Genomic DNA, 19,505 nt, shown 5'->3' on the forward strand with positions numbered 1-19,505 from the left:
CTAACTTTTATGGCCTGTATGTTTGAAATTTGAAGACTTTTACTAATTTTTTTTACATGAATCGTCATCATTTTCACTCTAGTATATGTGGTTAAATTTGTTCCCCGCGTCACCGAAACACCCTGTATAAATCTTGCTTCGCGCTGGCATCAATATGGTAGTCCAAATGTGCTCCTTGGAACTGCACACGTTATTAACAAAAAATTGCACGTAATAAATAACCTAGGTGCGTCTAGTACTTTAATTAAAGAATTATGCCTTTTTCAATCATTTAAGAATGACTGGAGAGAGTTTCATGTTTTTGCTGAGGCAAGTATCCTCTAAAATACAAAAATAACATACACATATGAGAGATGCTATTCCAGCTCACATGAAACTGCAAGCAACTTTAAGATTTTTGGTTTCTGGAGATTCTTCTACATCCTTGCAATATATGTATCATTTGGCAAAAAGCATAATTTCTAAATTTATATGTGAAGTATTTTATGGTGAAGTACTTTATGGTATTCAATTGTATACATATTACAATTCAACATATACTTCGTATTTTTGCTTTTGCCAAGGTTTCGTCAAAATTAGGAACTGTTTTCTTCGTAATTTCAACTATCCTTCTGATAGCTTCATTTCGTGCTAGTCGGTCCTTATATTGTGGAATTTTCTGATTCCACAAAGAAGGATATTATTCGTACGTTTCTGGAAATAGTACTGTTTGTTCTGATGTCCATTTGTTGGATGGTTTATTAGCAGATTTATTCATTTTAGTTGGACGAACACGTTAATAGTTACACGTTTTCTTTATAAATACTGTTACTGGCGCCAAAAAGTAGAAATAGCGTCAACTTTATTGGTGCTATGATTACATGCATCAATCTATGGGCGCCAGTGGTTTTTTGCTATTTCTACATGCAAATAATCTGGCGCCAGTAATGTGGAAACTTAGCTTTAAGCCAGTTGCATTTTAAACCGACGATATACTGACTTAAATCAAGCCAATTTCTGTAATTGAAAAATAATTTTTATGCTGCACTGTCAAAAAAAAAATCAAAAATTAAACGTCTATCACATTAACTCTATTCACAACCTGTTGCCTAAAAAATATTGTGTATAACTTGCTCATAATTTATTATTTCTATTTGCTAGAGTCTTTCTATCACAAATCACAACTATTATAATTTTGTCTATTATTTTTTATATTATTGTCTTAACCAAAATAGTTAAATAATGTTAAACTTACCCTTTGCACAATCAGAAGATTCCGAATGTGTCGGCGTCGGAGGACCTTCAATAACAGGACCACTATGATTAGTGTCAACAGTAAGAAGCTGTGTATGTACACTATTATCACCCGCAACCACTTGTCTATTCATAATTATGTTACTGTGTATAGTCTGAATTTTCGGGTCACTTTGGGATTCTTGCATAGCCGTTGGAGGTCCTGGCGTGTTTGCTGTAGTTACACTTGACGACGTCGTCGGCATCATAGAGGGGGTACTCTGTGGATTCCCCAGTGGGGACGATTCCGGCCGCGTAGTGGTCGGTGTCGACGGCAGGTGAATTGGGTGAGAGATGAGACGGGGAAGTGCGTTTGCCAACAGCACTGGTCCATGAGAATTCTGGTCGACCGGTATCTGATGGGAACCTCCTGATCCTTGGCAATAGGACACTTCCGAAGTTGGTGTACTGTCACCAGGCGAAATATCCATATCCTGTGTTGCCTGGGCGTTATCGTCTGAATGCTTTCGAGAGGATGACCTAGACGTTTCTTTTGGCGGCGGATCGATGTCGTCACCTCTACTACTGCTCCAATGTCGACTACCTGTTGCTCCATCTCTTGATATATCTTTACTAGAACTACTGTTGCTTCCTCGTGAATTGGAATGTTTATCATGTCCTAGAAATAATAGATTGAAGATGTTTATAAAAACAAATTAGAAATAATAACCACAGCTTACCTGATCTACTGGAACTGGAATATCTATCAGAATCTCTATCTCTGTCCCTAGTTCTGAATCTATCTCGTTCACGTTCAATCCATTCACGGGGTTTCTCCCACTGTGATACTTCCGTTTTACAGTTGTAATAATACTTCTTGCCCGATGAGCTGATGTGTTCTGACCAATCTCCAATTCTGGTCACTCTCTCCCTTTCATCCCTCTTCAATATCAAAACAAAAAATAATGAATATAAAGATGTATAAAGTAAAAATAATAATTTAATAGATTACCTTATCAATACAGTTGTTGTGCACAGGTTTTCTGTCTCTGGATGACAGATTTGAAGAGGACTTTATGGGATGCAAGATGTTCTTATCATCACTCCTGTCATGATTAGTTCGATGTTCTGATTCACGACTTCTTTTATCCTTTGGTGATCTGGCACAATCTATACATCATAAAAACCAAATGGTTAAAATCAAACAAAAACTAATATTTCACAAGGTAAGTAATACCTATGTACTGGAAATTAATCAAACAAAAAAAAATAAAAATAAACCTTTTGGGTACATTTACAAACAACAAAGATAAGAACATAGGTGAAGTTTTTAAAACCACATCAACCAGCAGACATGAATTTCTTTTCAGGGAAAGCATAACACATTACACAATACTCGCAACAGAGGAAAACAACTAATAGCGTAGTAAGTAGTTTTATAACTGTTTATCAAGGTTAATTGCTTTCTGATTAGCTAGAGCACCAATGTTAGTGGTGAGTGAAAATGTGACGCTAATCACATTTTATAAAAGTGGTGTTAAAGTACTATCAAATTGTTTGCAAAATAATTATAATTATTACTAAAAATTATTCTAATTCTAATTTACAGTTAAAAAAAGTTCATATTTTAATGTTTTAAATTCATTCTATGATATGTGTAATATTAATGTTAACTGATATCATAATATATTTAATTAAAATTTGTTCCTATTTGTTTATCCCTAGTTAACCTTAATTTATTTCTTATTTCTCTTAGGGCCGGTTTATCAATATCTAGTTAAGACAATTTATTGTCAGTTAAAATTCTAACTGATAGTTAACATCGACGAATCGTTTATCCACCCGTAGTTTAGGGTTATCTTATAGGTAAATATGACCAAATCTACCAGTTTGAAGTACTAGGTAAGGGTTTATCTATTAGATATTGTTGGAAACATATGTGCGCGCAAGTTTGGATGCTTGGTGAAAGGAAATTACAACAAAATCAAAATATAACCTAAAATAAAGCTTATAACTGTGGTGATACCTAATTCAAACATTTCTTATACTTGAAATTCTCATCTGGTGTCAATTTTAACCAAGATTGACAAAATTATGTCCTTTTTTAACCTAAAACAGGACATAATAACGAAATCTAACAAAAATATCGTGGTCGTCCAACTCCTCAAAGTGATTTTGTCTTTCTTTTATAATATATGGTCGTCGTTTATAATTTAAGAGTTGGACAATATCCTCATCTTCATCGCTGTCTAATAAATATTCATGTAGGAATTCCATTATAAAAGAGATTTTCGAAAACAACGCACAATACCGAAAGCACACGGGAATGATAATGTCAATTATTCAAATTTGACCAATCACGTTTCATTTCCGTTTCTAAAATTAAGACTCAGGGGTATCATCTATTTTCTATCTTGCAGTTTGCTATCTGTCGCGTAGAAAGTTGTTGGATAAATGCTTCATTGAGGTTAACTGTTAGGCAAGTTGCGTACCTAACAGGTTTAACTCGACATTGATAAATCGGCCCTAAGGCCTACTTTTACCAACTCTTAATAAATTTATCAAATAGATAAATCGAGCTCTTAGCTAATAAGAGCGCTTAAAACCGCTGTAACCATAGCAACTAACCCCTAGATAATTTATCAAGAAGTTGGTAATAGTGAGCACAGAACTTGGCAAATGCCAGTTAACCAATATTAATAAATTAATAAAAATACGTAGTCGCGAGTTCTATCCTGTTTACGATATACTCGATCATGCTCAGTTGGGACAGATACAGCAACAGGGTACCCATGTATAATACCAATTACAACACGATTTTTGAAGAGTTTGCTGTGCAGTTTCCACGAGATAAATGGTGTACAAGCTGCACACGAAATTCTTGCAGTTGGGGTTGGTTTTCAATGCGCCACAGTCACAGAAGATAATATGTAACTTGTTGCTGAAGCGTTCGTCAAGGCACCATCCAAATCTACACGTCGTATGTCTCTTGAATTACAAATACGATAATCCACGATTGTTACACGCCTTAACGAAAGATAACCTGGTTGTAGACTTGACTTTTACGAATGGTACACTGGCTGCGCTGAAGACGACGTCAATTTTCACAAATCCACTCTTTGAAGCGAAGAAGCGCAGTTCAAACTGAAAAGGCGAATTAACCTGCACAATTGTGTGTACTGGACATGTTCCAGTAAATCCATTAAATGTTCCTGGTATAATAGTATGGGTTGGAGTTCATCATGGGCTTGTTTTTCTTTGTTGGAACAGTGAATGCGAAAAAGTATTTGGAACTGTTCATGAAGTTAAAGGGAGAACTTGCAAATAATCCGCAATTAGAAGGTGTTTCCAACAAGACGACGCTCCACCACACTATAGACTAGGAGTTTCTTCTTTCTTCTATAATGAGTTTGGTGATTGGATATGGGGAAAATGGGGAGAAATGGCACAGTCACAAGACATAACGTCCAAAAGGATAAATAGTCTTGAAGAATAAAGCGTTTGTCACCCTACTATATGATATTAACACTTGAGTGGTCACCCACAGTTCTTTTGCAAAACCTGAAGGTCCATGGTCAACCAATTATGTATGGATGAAGGTTGTATACAGTTTGAACACAAGATAAACTAAAGTTTTGTTCAAATATAAATTACGTTTTTCATCCAGTCCTTGTTTTTATTAATTTATTAATATTGCTTAACTGACTTTTGCAGTACCTGTATATAAAGAAACCATTTGTTAGCTTGGTTTATTGTTTTATCATAAAAGTAAACATTGTTAAACATATTGGAATTTTTTTTTGAAAATGAAGATATAATTTGTATCCAAAATGAATTCTAGGAATATTAACAATGTTATCAACATGCTTCCAAAAATACATAGCACTCCAATTATCCATAATGACTTATAGTTTAATCCTTAGATTTGTTACTATAAAAGACATAACTATGATTTAAAAAATATTCTTATTTATTAGAGAATAACATCACACAACAATTATGTATTGTAGTAGCATCTTACTTGGGTTGTTTACAGTTTAATAGATTCTTTTTTGACCTAAGCACATTATCATCATTAATGAGATTAAAAGAGATATATTGATATAGTAATCATTAATTAAGATACACTTTTCTGATGAATTATATCTATCATCATGCATAATAAACCTTAGTGTTAATAGCTGTTTTTAATAAAAGAAATGAAATTACCTGGATACTTGTCCCGTGACATTTTGTAGTCTCTATTTTCTCTCTCCTTCTCACGTATTTTCTGTAGATAAGATTTCGACTGGTAGGGTCTGTCTCGGTCGCGCGGCGATTGACTGTCCGGGCTGTCCGATCTGTAGTTCCCGTTGGGTGAGTCCCGTATCCTCTCATAGCGTTCACCACCGGACCCGTAACTCTTTGACGAGCTATATTTGGAATTCTGCGCAAAAACCAACCAGGATGTACCAACAAACACTTATTCGGCCATAGATCTGGGTTATTTTGCTATAGGAGCCAATAAATCGCATATAAATGGAAAATAGGTTATGTCAAAAAACTATACAAGGTAGACATGTTTGTTTTCATGTTTAATCCAGAAATTTTCTATTAATACCAATAAAGAACGTAGTTATTAAAGTAAACGATTTAGTTTCCTTGTATGTTTATATTAGTTGCATTGAAGCAACCAATTTGTTGTTACTAATGATATGAAAAATGTTTATAAGTTTGATGGCTTTCATATGACAAGTTGAAGGTTTTTTGACAAAGTAATTTACCCAACAACAGATAATTGTTTAATGGAGCCCCGTAAAATACACATAAATGGAATTTAATAATAAATAAACAGTTACCAAATTTGTTTACCTGATAGGGATGGGTCTGGTGCTTTTCGAAGTACCTAAACAGAAAAAGAAAATGTTTTTTAGTATTTTGCGATGATTGCGCCGCCTTTTTAAGGCGATTTATTGACCGACCGTGGGGCCCGTTTACTTTCAATCGTAAACTCGGCCCCTCGATTGTGTCAATAAGGGCAAAATGCCTACCCATCGTTCATCCGCTGTGTTTTCCTTGCATGCATTACCATCAATGCAAGTCTCTAGAAAACGTTTGTGGCTTGTATGGTAAGCCGCTTCTTCATAAAATGTCATAAAATCGAATTTATAACGTTTGTACCCGTTTACGAACTAACTTTCCTCTCAGACGCCATGTCACATAAGGGAACAATTCGCAGCTGAAGGTAAATGCTCGTAATTTCTTCCGTTGCCTCATTGGTTGACGTAAGAAAACGTAGTGGTTGCCAACTGCAAAACATCAAAAGTACTATACATCAATAAGAACTCCCATAGAATATATCGACAATACAGTACTTGTATAGAATTATTAAATTAATAAATAATTATTTTGATGCAATTCTAAATTTCACTTCAATTAAAATCTTTAATTTTTGATTTTTTTACGAATATCACATCTTTTTATAAATATTATTTAACACATCCAAGATTTATAGAACGTACCGGTATATGACCTTAAGTACAACCACATATTTTATGGTCATTTAAAACGGGGTTTTTAAAATAACAATAAATATCAATTCAAATCTTTAAAAAATAATTTGATCCGTAAATTTACCTGCAACATAATTGTTTTTATGAAAAACGCGAAAATGAATTTAGAGAATTAGCACATTAGAGTAAACGACATTTGACGACATATTTAGGTTGGTAGTAAAAAGACATTTCTCCGTCTCCAACAAAAACATGATAGGGAATAGTCGTGCGACTTTGTTAACAAATTGCAATATTTTGTTGAGTTTGAGATCGTTTGATCGTGAAAATTCGTGCCCAAAATTGAATCTGAGTGCCGTGCAACGTATTAAGTAAGTAATCCCACAAGGCGTACTCGTCCATACAAGGCGTGATTCATTTAGCATGGCCCAGTATTTTGGCGTAGTTGATTATCTACGATAAGTAGGTGCGTTCTCGTATTCTTATCGTGCAAATACGTTTATTTGTTGTAAATAATTATTTACCATATTGACAATTCGTCAATTGTTACAAGTTTATACTAACAATTGTGGCTGTTAAAATAGTTTTGGACTGATGACCTTTACTTAAGTGGATTATAAATTTTTAGCGCTAAAGCATGACTTTGGAAGTGAACGGTGGTAAAGAGCCTGGACTTCAGGTTATGAATGATGCACCGTCCCTTCAGAAGCTGAATCAAGGTATGTTTGTTGTAATGGGATACATTTTTGTTCTTTTTAACTCAGTTGTTGTGTTGTTTGTTTTTGGTTTTAGGATATTTAGGGAGAACTGATTTGGCTAAGGATTCGCTATTGGAACTTCAAGCAGAGTGTCGAATCAAAAATTCAAAGAAAATTGCAGAAATTCTGTTTAGGTATGATTTGAAACTATGCACATAATATTGACTTAACATTAAGATTACATGTTGTTGTTATTGTTGCTTATACATGGGGAAAATTACACTAACTGTTGATATACAGTAATTCATTCATTTACACAATTTGTTTCAAGCAAATACATGTAAACAAAACCAAATAATAATAAAATTTTCGATATTTAACACTACCAAGCTAAAACTTTTTGGTTATTTGTTAATCGCATCAAACTGTAATGTGATGCAATTAAATTAATAATGTGATGTGGTATCATTAATTATTTTGTTTATGTATCAATTTTTATTATTTATAAATTTAGTGTTATATATTTAACTGTTTGGGTACCAAAGGTGTTAAAAATTCGCTATCAAAAATCCCGCGCTTTCTTTAAATGTGCGATGGCGCTTCCCTTAAGCCAGTGACAGCACTATTAGTTGTCTACAGTGCTTGAAATATGCTGGAATTTTTCAATACAAAATTTAGGCGTCAAACAGTTAATAGTAATGTAATTAAAAGCTGTTAAGTTTTGCCATTCCTTTATCAATGTATACCTAAGGAATTAATTAATCATTAACTAATTACTATTTGCTGCGTCTGGTGTAGTATGTAAAGAATTCTTTGGGTAAACTCTGAACCATCTTCAGTGATAGTATTCTTGTGCTAATAAGCATGAATTGCTTCTCTGATCATCCACTTTTTTTTTTGTTGCTGCGAAGCTGAAGGAACCCCTCGTCACCGCGACCTATAAGATCTACTGTAACTTACTTCCTCCAAAGGTTTAGGGCAAATCCTTAGTGTCCTTGATGAACCTTTGTATTGCTCTGAGTTCTCTTGTTCCTTTATGTTAGTACGTGTCAGGCAAACCTTTCCGAGATTTTGTGTCTTAGGCGATGTCTGGCGACGCAACTACACAGAATATGTTCAGAAGTCTCTGACTTGTCGTTGCAAGTTAAAAAGTCAACAAGTTTGATCCTCATCTTGTCCAATGTTGAAAAGAAAGTCATCCTGTGGTATACTCAATTTTTTAATTCGTTGGAGTAAAATGAAAAGTCACGTTTACACAGCGTAATTTTTCAAAGATATTTTTTGGCGGGAGTTTTAAAACCAGAGAGGATTTTAAGTAAACTCCAGTTACCAATTTAATTACTTATTTGTTTTAAAAAATATATACTTTTAATCTGTAGTAACAAGGGCTGATCATTATAGGTGAAATATTTACTCACATATTCTTCTTTCATAACATGTTCAACACATTTTTTCCGATTGTCCAGAGTGACATTCTGGATAGCCTGTACTAACAGTACCTTTACACCTACTAATTTGAATGAAGTATTCTTACTTGCCACCTCATTTTTTATTTGAGCCCACACCAACTCAATTAGGTTGAGTTTGCAGTGATAAGGTGGTAACCTCAAAACAGTTTTGTTGAAATTTTTGGCCATCTCATCTGTTACGTGAGTATTATATTGGTCTTTATTAAATCGGATTAGGTGAATAAGCTCAGACCGAGCCATCTTTTGATTGTACTGAATATTTTGGGATCAACCAAGCTATGCATATGGAGCTTTTTAGATGTTGTTGTGGGAATTTTTTCAACTTTACGGCTGTGATATAAAGCATTATCCATGATAATAACAGCATCGTCTGGTAGCACTGTTAATATTTGATCAAACCATCTTTCAAACACTTCAGCATTCATTTCGTCATGGTAATTGGTTGCTCTGTAATAATTGGTCCTTCTGTAAACGCTTGTCGTCGACTTTTTATACTGTCATCCATCCAAATTTTTTGTTTGTCTTTCGTTTCATCCAAATAATATATTGGCCGATTCTGGCGACGACAATCTTTAATTATCATCAAATACCTTCTTCTCCATCTAATTATATCATCACGCTCTATCATACGATCTTTCTTCATATACCTACAATAATTAATATATCATTTTTAATCATATCAGAGTACCTACAGCATAAATTTACTCGAAATTTTTTATATTGAATAGAACATTGGCACTGACCTGAAGTTTATGGTTTTCATACATTTTTACAATGTTAAACGACTCATCTGTGGCAAATCATCACACTGTTTCATTTCAGTCAATACTTTATATCCTTTTTATCAAGGATAAGAAGTTTGTTTTTATAAAAAATCTGTGAATTAATTGTCTTATGGAATTTTTACAGTTTCATCATAATCAGCAATTAATGAGTGTCTTCCAGAACTTTACTTAGGTGGAGTAACTTGACCCTTCTCCTTATATTCTTTTATTGTGCGATAAATAGTAGACTGCGCCTAAAAATAAAATAACATATGTATTCCTATTGATGGTGATGTCTTTTAATACCAACCTATCATACTCGATATTCTTGCGACAATAGCATTGATTCTCATTGTGGGGTTGTCTGCTCAAAGTTTTTTGAATATATTTTGCATCTCAATCACAGATAAATGTCCTAATCTGAGAAATTTTCGCCTTCTTGGCGGAGGTATTTGCAATCTAGAAGTACTTGGTACTTCGTCCATATTGAAGAAAAACGACGTGAAAATGTTTCACACGAAGAGTATGTCTGCCGATTAGTTCTTAAATGAACTATTTTACTATTACAACGCAAGTTTAAGGAGAAAAATTAAACACACAACTTAAAATACACAATTTATACGGCAACAGCTCGAATTTTCCTAGTGTAATTTTTGCTTAAAACTGACTAATACCAACCCTTCTTTTTGGCACTTCAATTTGAAAACACTCCTCCGAATTAAAAAATAGAGTATAGTTGTAGCTGTTTTTGGAAAGCTGACACTTATTTTGTGGTGTTTTGTATGGTAATATTATGTGATTTCCTAGTTTATTTTCTCATTTGGTCTACATAATATCATTTACCACAAATACATTATGGTCTATAGACCAAAGATAATTTTTTGGCTGTTAGGAGTACATCACACAAATACTTCTAGATTTGCTGACGGACTATTAATTGTTGTTTCCTATCTTTGTTGGTTTGCTAGATGTCCCTTGACTCAGGTTCATTTTTGGAATCCTTTAACCCTCACGATACTTGTTTTTGGCGACTTTTTTTGGATATTAGCTGGATCAATATCGAGCACAATCTTGTATGGAGAACAAGTTAATAGTTAATAAAATTGCTTAATATTGTACACAAAAATTAACAAAAGTGTCGGCTTTAGCATCGGAGAACCGCGGGCAAGATATTTTTTGGTGCCCTTTATTTCTTACTGTTGTATTTTACTTTCCTTTACGACCAATAGGCACTACTACTAATACTACTAACAATAAGTAGTGTGAGACCTGCACCAGTTGTATCATCAATTTCCACAAATGTAATGAAATATTCGTTAATGCTTACTGGGTCCTCAGTTATGTCAGTGCACCTTAATTTTAGGGAGAATTGCTCTTTATGGCTTATATCAGGAGTTACCGTTAACAGCTATAATTGCAAAATACTTTGATTTCTTTACGTGGGATAATATTGTTGTGTTTACTTTCGATACCATTGGTTCTATCAATTCATTTTGTATATTTTTGCCACAATAATGGTAAGGGTACATACTCTTCCATGACAGGTTAACTTTGCCAATAATTGTACGAGTCCTAAAAATTTCCCATTATTGGAGGTAAATAACTTAACAGAAGGTCCTCTGAATGCCATATTGTTTTCAGCTAAAATAATGTAATGTGCATCAGTCGTTGGAGCATATTTTTTCATTGTAAACTTTCCTTAGAAAGTAATTTTTGTGTTTCTTTGTTACTTGATCCAGTTTATTATTAGAAGCTGAAGTAATGTAAAATAATCGAAATAAAAGCAAAAGACACTATTGACCAATAAATTAACCATCGACGTTGGATAGTTTCTTTTCATTTCAAAGTTTTCTTGAGTAAGAATTTACTGAAAAATGACGTCCTACATGAATTTGTAAAGGCCCTACGTTATAATGTGATCTGTCATGCTTCTAGTCAGTACTTTTAGCCATGTAGATATATTGTAATTCTGGACTTGAGAGTCAAGTCCAGAATTACAATATTCAGAAACAGAAAAGAAAAGAATATTCAGAAAGCAGCACTGTTTTTCGTTAACGCATTCTTTCAATTGCTCATTTCAAAACTGTCACGTGTCTCTCTGGTGTCGTTAGTACTCTTTCCTCCTAGAATGCGGGTTGACGTGTTGTTAACGGCAACACGTTGGGAAAGGACAGATCGTTATGAGATCTCTAGAGATTTCTAGAGGAGGCCAAGATCTATGTCGGGTTGTGGTGCCAATGATGATGATGATGATTCAGTGCAAATAGCTGTGAATTGCAATAATACATTATTATGTTAATTATAAACAAATCGTGAAAAATGGTTAAGCAGAAAGCAAAAACCAGTAAAATTGACACAAAGTGTTGAATTAGAATTGGAGAAGATAGTAAACAATCATTGGTGAATGCAACAAATCGAAGTAGAAGGTTAGAATTTACGTGAATATAGAGAAATAGAGACAGTGTTTTGTAATAAGATATTATTCACCGATGACACAAACGACCCAACACCAACAGCTAAACACAGCGGACTGTCAATTTCACCTTAGAGTTGTATGTCAACGAATGACGTGGGGTTGGGTTGGGTTTAAGGATGACATTATGGAAATATAAACAAATAATTTGAAAAATTATTTACAATAACACTATATATATGTGTAATATAATATGTATAATGTCCCAAACAACTTTCCACGGTTGCGAGATTTAAACATGAAAGCGCATTAGTGGGCTTATTTAAAACATAGGTTGAAAAAGCGACATATCAATGGATGTGACTGTTTAACGTGGATTCCATGCCTCAATGGATTATGGCCCTTAGATAAGCCAAAGAAGGTGTCAATAAATGTCAATGAATTGTTCATTACTGAAAATAACATCATACTTACACTGTATGTAAACTTTTGTAAGTTCATAATATATGTGGCATTGAAGACTTCTTTCTCTTTATTCAAGTTTTTGTTATTTCAAAAAGGGCCATCTTCTGGCATTACTAAGGCTGGCTTCGGTACATTGCTTCATACATGACTTAAAAATGTAGATTGATCAGTAGTCACGTGTTTCTCAGCAATAATCTGATTCATAATCTAATTCCTATGTGTGTGCTCCCTCTATAGAAATGTATGGAAAGACGTGCGTTCTGAATATAGCCTTAAATTTTTCGATATAATTTTCAGTTTTTACTTATTTACAGCCATCTAAGTATATATTATAACAATATATGTCATATCAAAATATAAGCTATGATCTACTGTATGTATTAAGGACAAAATTATAAAATATAGGCATATGAGAGCAAATACATCTCAATTCGAAGCGGATAGGTGACCTTTGTGGCCAAGGTACATACTGTGCCACATTTTATTTGTTGATTTTAAAATGATAATAAAGATGATATTTATAATTTGATTCATGTCGAATAATGTCAAAAATTTGGTTCTTCACAATTGATTGTCGATTTCCTAGTAACCTTATTTTTTCTACTCTAAAGTGCAAGTTTGTCCTTAAAGGACAATGCTATTTGCTGTTTTTATGGATAACGAAATGACGAGTAGATTATATATTTGCTGTGTAAATGTTGAACTATACTTATGAATTATATGATTAAGGCCCACTTTTACCACCTCTTGATAAATTTAACCGATAGATAATTACCATGGATACAGCGGTTTTAAGCGCTCTCATTGGCTAAGAGCGCCAATTTATCTATCGGTTAAATTTATCAAGAGGTGGTAAAAGTGGGCCTAAGGGTGTATTTACGTTTGGACAGTCAAAAAATCGATCATTTTCACGATTTTTTTTACTGTGAAGAAATTATTTAAGGTAGATTTCAAAAATATTTCGAATAGAAACTAACTACTAATTTCTTGGATAAAAATCGTAACAAAAAAAATTGCGGCTTGTCAAAAATTACGTTTTTTTACTTAACTTTACAAAAAAAAAGAACTTTTCAGGAGAAGCGTTTGAAATTGAAGTACTGTTATGAGGGTGATAAAATGAAAAATCGTGATTTACCTTTAGTCAGCAATTCCAATGCCGTATAATAGTCCTTCTTTTGCTTCATAGAAGGCCTTCTGCATCTAATTTCTTTTTTTTTTTCTGTTCTCGCTTGTTTAGTAGCGTTTGATGCTCGCCGATCGGATCGTTCCAGCCTTTCCGCATTTCTGGCTTCCATATATTCAAAAATATCGGTACTCAAAGTAATACCCATACTTTGCATCATTGTTAACAACGGTGTGTAAGCTTCATAAAAAATGCAAATTGCTAGATACATCGCAAACTGAGCTATCTTTGGACCAGAATGCAGTTGTTTTGGAGTAAACGTCCAAATGAGCGAATTGAGGTTTTCGTTGCTATTCTGGGTGTTTCCTCCTAAACAGCGTTCCAATAAACCCTCTGGTGTTAACTCTTGGTAAATAGGTTGAATAGCTTTTTAAAATTCTACAGAAAGTGGAATTGGAACAAAAAATGGAACAAGTGGTCCCTTGTGTGTAAGACTGTCTAAATTCAGCTATCTTTACCAGGGCGACTTTACCATAATGGCGTTGAGGACTGTTATCTGATACTCTGTTATAGTAAAATGCAGCCGATATTTCATTTTTTATTTCTGACACAGATGCAATGTTTCTTCGGATTGCTAAGCCACAATAAGTGAGTTTTCCTACACTTTTCCGCTAATACATTGCGCATTCTCGCACCCATCCGTTTTCAACGTGCCTTATTAAATTTTTTTTTCTTATTATTATCAACCGGCATATGCACGGTAAAAACGGTCATATCTTTCAGATTTTTCAAGTTATTCCAAAAACTAAAACTTCTGCTTATTCTCCATGAATTATAAAAGTAAAATAACGATTTAAAAAATTTATTTTTTTCGATTTCAAACGTAAATACCCCCTTAAGTAATAATGTAGTAACGTTTCAAGTAATGTAATAGAACAAATTAGTAATTATTAAATTAGAAATATAAGATATATTTTATACATATAATGATATGTATTTTATTATTTATGTCTAGTTGTTTATGATTCCTATCGGTATTTTTGTTCTATTTAATTGTTCAATAAATCTAGGTGTCTACGAGTTTCTACATACCTTGGCCAGATTACATGAAGATGGAATAACTCAGGATACCAAATAAAATTGTTTTAATGTTCAAAATTTCATGCACGCGGAAAGAAATAGTAACAATTTTAAACTTAAATTAATTTTTTGTTCATAAATGTTCAATAAGTTGATGTTGAAATTCAAAATGTAATATGTATTTTAAATTTTGCTATTGTTAATAATCAGTTTATTTTAAAATGGAACAAGAATCCTATGTACTAATCCTACCAACGCAAATTTGGATAATCCAATCACCGGTTATGAAGCTTTTCGTCATAATGAAGAATGAAGATCTACCATCATCAAAACTGTTGTTCAACAAATTATTTTTTTTATATTTTTGATTTTTTTATGATATTTCATTTCAATTTAATAATTGAATCAAATTAATGCATGTCATACATTTCTCTTTTTCTTTTTTAAAAATGATTCATTCAATTTATTCAATTCAAATTCACTTCCTTCTCATATGAGTTAATTTAAAGAATGAAAAAGAGTTACCTCCATTTCTGGTAATATCCCCATAACAAATAAATACTTTAATTTAAATTGATATTATCATTATATTTTTATAGAGAAATTAAAACAGCAAGCGTTAAGAAACGTAAATCACAAACTTTCGTGAAAGACATCTATAAAAAATTACTGTTTCTTCATGAATTCCATCAAGAGATTAAAGAGGTAAATATTAATGATTTAAAACAGAATTGTTGTATTAGCTTTGTTAATTTAAACAGAAAAAGAAGCGATTTCCGTTTTCAAAAATCCTGGTCAAGCTTGTGGTGGAGTATATACAGCTCGAGCATAATGCCCTGTACTCTGCAGAAGGTAATCATTTGGAGTTTGAGAAAGAAGTGGAAAACCGTGTCATCAATCTGCTTGAAAACATGTTCCTACTTTACGATAAGAAGCCGGCACCCGCAAGATGCGTCTATCCAAATTCACTGTTCGTATTGAAAGTCTTGTATGCAGTTTCTAGTGAATATCGATGTGATAACAATGTATTTGGCAATTTAGTAAGGTAAGGTTAAAAATTTTATTGGTCACATAAAAAAGATTATAAAAGTTGTTATTAAAACGTTACGAACTTAAATACAGTTTAATACGTTTTCTTAACTTTCAACGATTGAGATAAATCCGAATAGTCCAATAACTTCTTTCAGGTTCTAGTTTAGATTCACCATCGTTATTTACACTTAACTCTACTGTAACAGTTATTCTTCTTTTTAGTTTATATTTTCTTCTTATTCTTATTTTTCTGCCAACTTTAAGGCTACATTTATTACTTAAACGTTTTCGAATTTCAATAATAATGTTTAAAACTATCACTTGGTTCATATTTGATACTGCAAAAGAAAAAAAAATCAATACACAATATGTAACATATGGATTTTAATTTATTTTTGTGATTAGGGAAAACAAAATATGCGTCACCTGTCTCGGAATTTGTACCAATGCGTTGTAGTTTTCAAGAAAATAATTCTGAAAGTTTTGATTTTTTGAGTACGCGTGCATCAAAGAATCGGTAAACTTAGTTCCGCGCAAGTCGTTTTGCAAATTTGTATTGTTTTTTGAATTTTAATGAAAGTAAGTACAATTAATGTAGATTTGTTGAAGAATTACTTTTACAGTGGGGACTCGCTATTTCGGAATACTGAGTCATCATTAAAATAATTTAAAATTTACTAGATCTGCATTATGCCAAAATAATATATATATATATATATATATATATATATATATATATATATATATAAATACATTTACAAAAAAAAGAACATATATAATACAGAAGTTCTAATTCAGTATCACACACTTTTTCTTTTCTTGCATCAGCCTAAGGGTGTGCAGTGTTCCTAATTCGGCTGTATTTTCATCAGCCCATTTTAGACCATGTTATACAAGTCTTAAAACTGCTGATTGTATCTTCATGTTTCACTTTTGGTTCAGCTATATCTTTTCATCATTCGAAACACTAATATCGCTATGTAGAAGGTTAAAAGGTCGGTTAAGGGATAAAAGTCGACATCACCTACAATCCATCCGTTAAGTTTAGTTTTGTTATGCTGATGATTATCACACGAAATTTATTGCAATCTAAATACGAAGGCTTTCACGGCCGGTGTGAATTAAACTAAAATTAGAACTAAAACTAGAACTGGTTCGAAGTCACTTCGTACCAGTTTCTGAAGAAGGTTGCAACATGGCATCCGAAACGTCAAACCTTTTCATAAAAGACGCACGGCAAAACCCGAAAGTTTCTAGTGTTAGTTCTAGTTTTAGTTCTAATTTTAGTTTATTGCAATCTGTTTCTGATTTCAGTAAATTCCTTCTGCTTGTCTTCACAAAGTTTTCCTTTGCGGAATTAATGAAAGATCATTATTAGTAGAATAACAAAATATTTTTTCCAGCATTTACTTATTGTATAAGTTGACATGTTCCGCCAAGAACGCGAACTGCATCCATCAAGTTAATATTTTTAAGGACGTTTGAAATGTCGTCCTGGACAGCCAGAATGATCCACATTCTGTCTATCAGGCAAAACGATAAAAGATTTTTTCGACAGTAAAGCTTTATTAGCCATATGGCATTCTGAATTCTGATCTATTGGCTGAAGTGGCGGGGTGTAATTAGGCGGCAAAAATATGGTTACAATTTCACCATCATTGCTTCACTCATGCTTAAGAGGCGCAGTTACCTCTTAACCATGAGTGAGCATTGCTGATTAATAACAGCGTCTTCCAATTCAGATTGTTCCCTTTTTGAAATCCTTACATGTTTGACAAAGGATGTATAAAACCATTCAACGAATATAGCGGATATCATCCAGACATTCTTTGTTGAATAGTACCCAACTGGAATATTAGGGTTGTTAAAAGATCTGTGATTTTTAGCTTTGCCAATAGCCATCATTTTGAGTTTATCACTACCATCGCTATTGGCACATGCGAGAAGTTGTCTCTCTTTGGAACTTTTTCGCCTTGGCACTGGGGTTTCTTTGACGTATAGTAATGTATGATTTGGTAGCAGCTTACAAAGTATTACTGATTCATCAGCATTGCATATCTGCTGGTATCTAAGGTAATAGCTTAACTCGTTCATTTTTTTCAGAAACGGCTGGATCACTGTAGAATCGCTTGACAGCTTTTCCCCATTCACTTTTAATCTGTGAATGCCATGCCTTTCTTTAAATCGGTTAATGTTTGGCATAAATCTGCATAATCTTTTTTCTTAGAACAGTGGTGGGGTTACGTTTTCATGTCTTTCTCTTTGTGACAAGAACCATTTATAAACTTCTGTTTCCATTAGGGTGTAATCTGAATTACACAGAGTTTCTTTTACGTTTTGCTGTCGAAATACGATCCCCAATGTACCTACTCGAAATTTAATTACGGCAATAACTTGTAGCATAATTACTATTATTTAATCCTTGTTGCTTTTAATGTTCGAAATTGTTGTCGCACTACCAATACTTTGCGGCCGACGCCGACGATTTTCCACTTGTACCACTGTTTAATAGTTTCAAAATTTCCTGTTTGTCGTGTAGCCTTAGATTTTATTAGCCATAATATATAGGTTAAACCGTTCCGGTGATTCCCCGACATATGCAGCTTTGATAAGAACACATCAACGAATACACGACCGACTGTGGCCGATTGTATGGTTGCGATTACAAGGGAGTTAGGATTACTAAAAGCTCGGATTAAGCCATGCGTCTTTTGAAAAAAATTTTGGACGTGTCGGATGACATGTTGCAATCTTCTTGAGAAAGAAGTTCGAAGACTTCGAACAGAAAACGTATCCATTGAATTTTGACGCATTTGATGTTCAATTTCCCTGTCACTGTCCTTCAATGAACGTTTTTTTAGTGCTGGAACGCTTCATTGTTAAATAATAATATGTTAAATGGCTATGCTATGCGTACAAACACTTGCTTCTGAAGATTGGTAACTGTATTGACAATTCTAATCCAAATGATGTTGAGTAATTTACAACCCACACATGTATTCCCTCTTTTGGTGGCTACAATTTAAATCGTCATGTTTTATTTTTGTTGCACATTCATAATTTGCGCAAAAAACTTTGCTCATGTAACTATAAAAGATAAACTGATTTTGGCAGTCAAAATATACATAAATTTTTGATAATCATACAGTAAAAAATTCGATTTTACGGGTATACAATCGATTTCGTCACTTCGAAGTTTGTTTCTGAAGAAGGTTGCAACATGGCAACATAGCTTAACCCGAAAGTTTCTAGTTATAGGTCTAGTGTTTTAGATTTAGTTCAATTAACACCGCCTGTGAAAACCTTCGTACTTATAATTCTGGATTTGTCTTCATATAAATCCTATGTATCTATGCGTAGCAAAAAATGCCAAGTGCAGTAAATAGCTACATTTCCACCTAATCCAACGCATTGCTAGCGTACGCCAAGACAGGTATCAAATATATTGGCCTCCCATTCACTAAAATAAATTCATTAAAATCGTTAGGTCATAGTATTTTTTTGTAACCTTACCTTCTTATTAACTTATAATATTAAATTCAACAGAAAATTATTGAAGAAGTTAAAATTGTGGGACGCTGTGCAAAGGAGCACAATGGGTATTTGTAACATCACTACCTCAAATCCAGCAGTTAGAATGCTATCACTTTATGACATCAATGAAATACCCGAAGAGTATGATACAGATGATGAAGAAGCACAGGTAAGATCACATAAAGAATATTTTATGGATTAAAATTTCATATAAGTTTTGTAT

At 33.3% G+C, this 19,505-nt stretch overlaps 2 protein-coding genes across 6 annotated transcripts in view; one reads left to right on the top strand and one right to left on the bottom strand.

Annotated features, from left to right (window-relative positions):
* LOC111416114 (WW domain-containing adapter protein with coiled-coil wacky) overlaps positions 1 to 6,483 on the bottom strand; it is a 44,664-nt gene extending 38,181 nt beyond the window's left edge. The window contains exons 1-6 of one of the 2 annotated variants that reach the window (XM_071198746.1): positions 6,243 to 6,483; positions 6,064 to 6,097; positions 5,422 to 5,638; positions 2,225 to 2,382; positions 1,953 to 2,154; positions 1,235 to 1,891 (exon numbers count right to left, since the gene is read on the bottom strand). In XM_071198746.1, coding sequence (XP_071054847.1) covers positions 1,235 to 1,891; positions 1,953 to 2,154; positions 2,225 to 2,382; positions 5,422 to 5,638; positions 6,064 to 6,097; positions 6,243 to 6,283 — 1,309 coding nt within the window. In that variant the 5' untranslated portion in view covers positions 6,284 to 6,483. Of the gene's footprint in view, positions 1 to 1,234; positions 1,892 to 1,952; positions 2,155 to 2,224; positions 2,383 to 5,421; positions 5,704 to 6,063; positions 6,098 to 6,242 lie in introns of both variants that reach the window. The other variant, XM_071198750.1, reaches the window with a different exon arrangement.
* Positions 6,484 to 6,930: 447 nt separating this feature from the next.
* The window catches only part of LOC111416116 (uro-adherence factor A-like), a 41,185-nt gene continuing 28,610 nt past the window's right edge, over positions 6,931 to 19,505 (top strand). For 2 of the 4 annotated variants that reach the window (XM_023048068.2, XM_023048070.2), the window contains exons 1-6: positions 6,931 to 7,075; positions 7,333 to 7,423; positions 7,497 to 7,596; positions 15,316 to 15,421; positions 15,478 to 15,761; positions 19,295 to 19,451. In XM_023048068.2, the coding sequence (XP_022903836.2) occupies positions 7,342 to 7,423; positions 7,497 to 7,596; positions 15,316 to 15,421; positions 15,478 to 15,761; positions 19,295 to 19,451 (729 nt within the window). In that variant the 5' untranslated portion in view covers positions 6,931 to 7,075; positions 7,333 to 7,341. Of the gene's footprint in view, positions 7,171 to 7,332; positions 7,424 to 7,496; positions 7,597 to 14,706; positions 15,253 to 15,315; positions 15,422 to 15,477; positions 15,762 to 19,294; positions 19,452 to 19,505 lie in introns of those variants that run through there. The other 2 variants (XM_023048069.2, XM_023048071.2) reach the window with 2 other exon arrangements.

The sequence above is a fragment of the Onthophagus taurus genome, chromosome 1 (assembly GCF_036711975.1).
Source record: "Onthophagus taurus isolate NC chromosome 1, IU_Otau_3.0, whole genome shotgun sequence".
NCBI classification, from domain to species: domain Eukaryota; kingdom Metazoa; phylum Arthropoda; class Insecta; order Coleoptera; family Scarabaeidae; genus Onthophagus; species Onthophagus taurus.